The sequence below is a fragment of the Eimeria mitis genome, genomic scaffold (genome assembly GCF_000499745.2).
Source record: "Eimeria mitis Houghton genomic scaffold, Emh_scaff9766, whole genome shotgun sequence".
Taxonomy (NCBI): domain Eukaryota; phylum Apicomplexa; class Conoidasida; order Eucoccidiorida; family Eimeriidae; genus Eimeria; species Eimeria mitis.
In genome coordinates, this window is record NW_024016881.1 from 1 (window position 1) to 1,411 (window position 1,411).

The window sequence follows — 1,411 nt, forward strand, 5'->3', positions numbered from 1 at the left end:
GCTGGTGAGTGGCAGCCTACCGACAGTTAAGTTACTGGTAGACCCGAGCAGCTCCCTGAGCCTCGTCCCCCGTTTTAATGCATTCAACATGAAAACTTTAACTTGCATGGTTTTGGTAAAACGGCTCGTAGTGAGCAGCCGCGCTAAGCATCCTGGTGCATGCGTTGTTGCTGCACCTCCAGCCACAGCTACACGGGATCCTACAGGTGAGCTGCATGCGACGAGTGGCCGCGTTTCGGTATTTGCTGGTGGGCTGCCGTTTAAAATAGTTTACTTTCTTCAACGTGGAGATTAATATTAGCCACATTCCTTTGCGTGTTCTGTGTTCCTTTGAGCACCAGGGAGTGGGAGCGGCGGACATGACCGCCTGCTGGCTGCACTCTTGAGAGTCTTCTCAGCTGTTTTCTTCCTGTCACTGCTCATTTAAACTGGTCTCCTATATAATAATTTTAATATCAAGAACGGGAGGGACCAGTGAAGGGTTGTACTGCCCACAGCCTTCTGTTTTTTTTCCTGGCTTGTGCCGCAACAAGTCCTTGTTTGCACGATGGCAAACCGTGGCTGTTCTCTTCTTGTGCGCAACTTGCGCTATGAAACGACAGCTGATAAGGTGCGAGAAGTGTTTGAAAAAGTTGGGCGCGTCAAGGATGTCTATCTGCCCATTGATCACACCACAAAGGAACCTCGGTACGTCCTCCATACGCGAGCAGATTGTATTCCTATGCTTTGGAGAGAGGCTTCCATGCGCTTTATATGAACTTAATGATATTCACCCTATTTCACTCAACTATCTGAGATATTTAGAGATCAAGTTCCTAATAACTCTGGATAAAAACGCATTCGCGATCACAAACACCAAACCCGCAATCAGGCAATCGCGCTTGACTGCGGGCTTCGTGTTTAGGGTTTCGGAGAATAGCTCATTTGCAGTGCTATTTGTAAACTTATGATTTGGGGTTTAGGGTTTAGGGTTTAGCACATAATTAATATTGCATTTGCGATCTTTTTTCGTGATTGTGGGCCGCAACAGGGGCTTTGGTTTCGTCGAGTACTACGAGGAGAAGGATGCTCAGGATGCTGTACATGAATTCGATAGATTTATACTTGATGGCAACGAGCTCTCCGTAATCATTGCGCAGGACAGACGGAAATCTGTAAGCTAGTGCAGCTGATGCTGGGTTGCTGTGATGTTTTTCATTGTTGTTTTGTTTTTTAGCTCGTATTCATATTCGTAACAACATGCATAAGATAATTCCTTTCATCTTTGCTTGTGCCTTGCAGCCCCATACCATGCGGAGAATCCTCGCGGAGCGTCAGAATGGGTAGGTCATTCTATATTACTTTTTTTTTTTTCTGGATTTTCAATCGGGTTTCTAGCTAGTGTAATTTATATTTCATCTTCGTTGTAGTT

The 1,411-nt window shown here is 45.6% G+C and overlaps 1 protein-coding gene across 1 annotated transcript; it reads left to right on the plus strand.

The window, feature by feature from the left end:
* Nucleotides 1-547: 547 nt before the first annotated feature.
* EMH_0097960 (RNA binding motif-containing protein, putative) lies at nt 548-1,326 on the plus strand (the record flags this gene model as incomplete). The annotated part of the gene is made up of 3 exons (XM_038021981.1): nt 548-687; nt 1,031-1,154; nt 1,282-1,326. 3 exons carry the CDS (start codon nt 548-550, stop codon nt 1,324-1,326), a joined length of 309 nt encoding a protein of 102 aa, XP_037879165.1.
* Nucleotides 1,327-1,411: the final 85 nt, after the last annotated feature.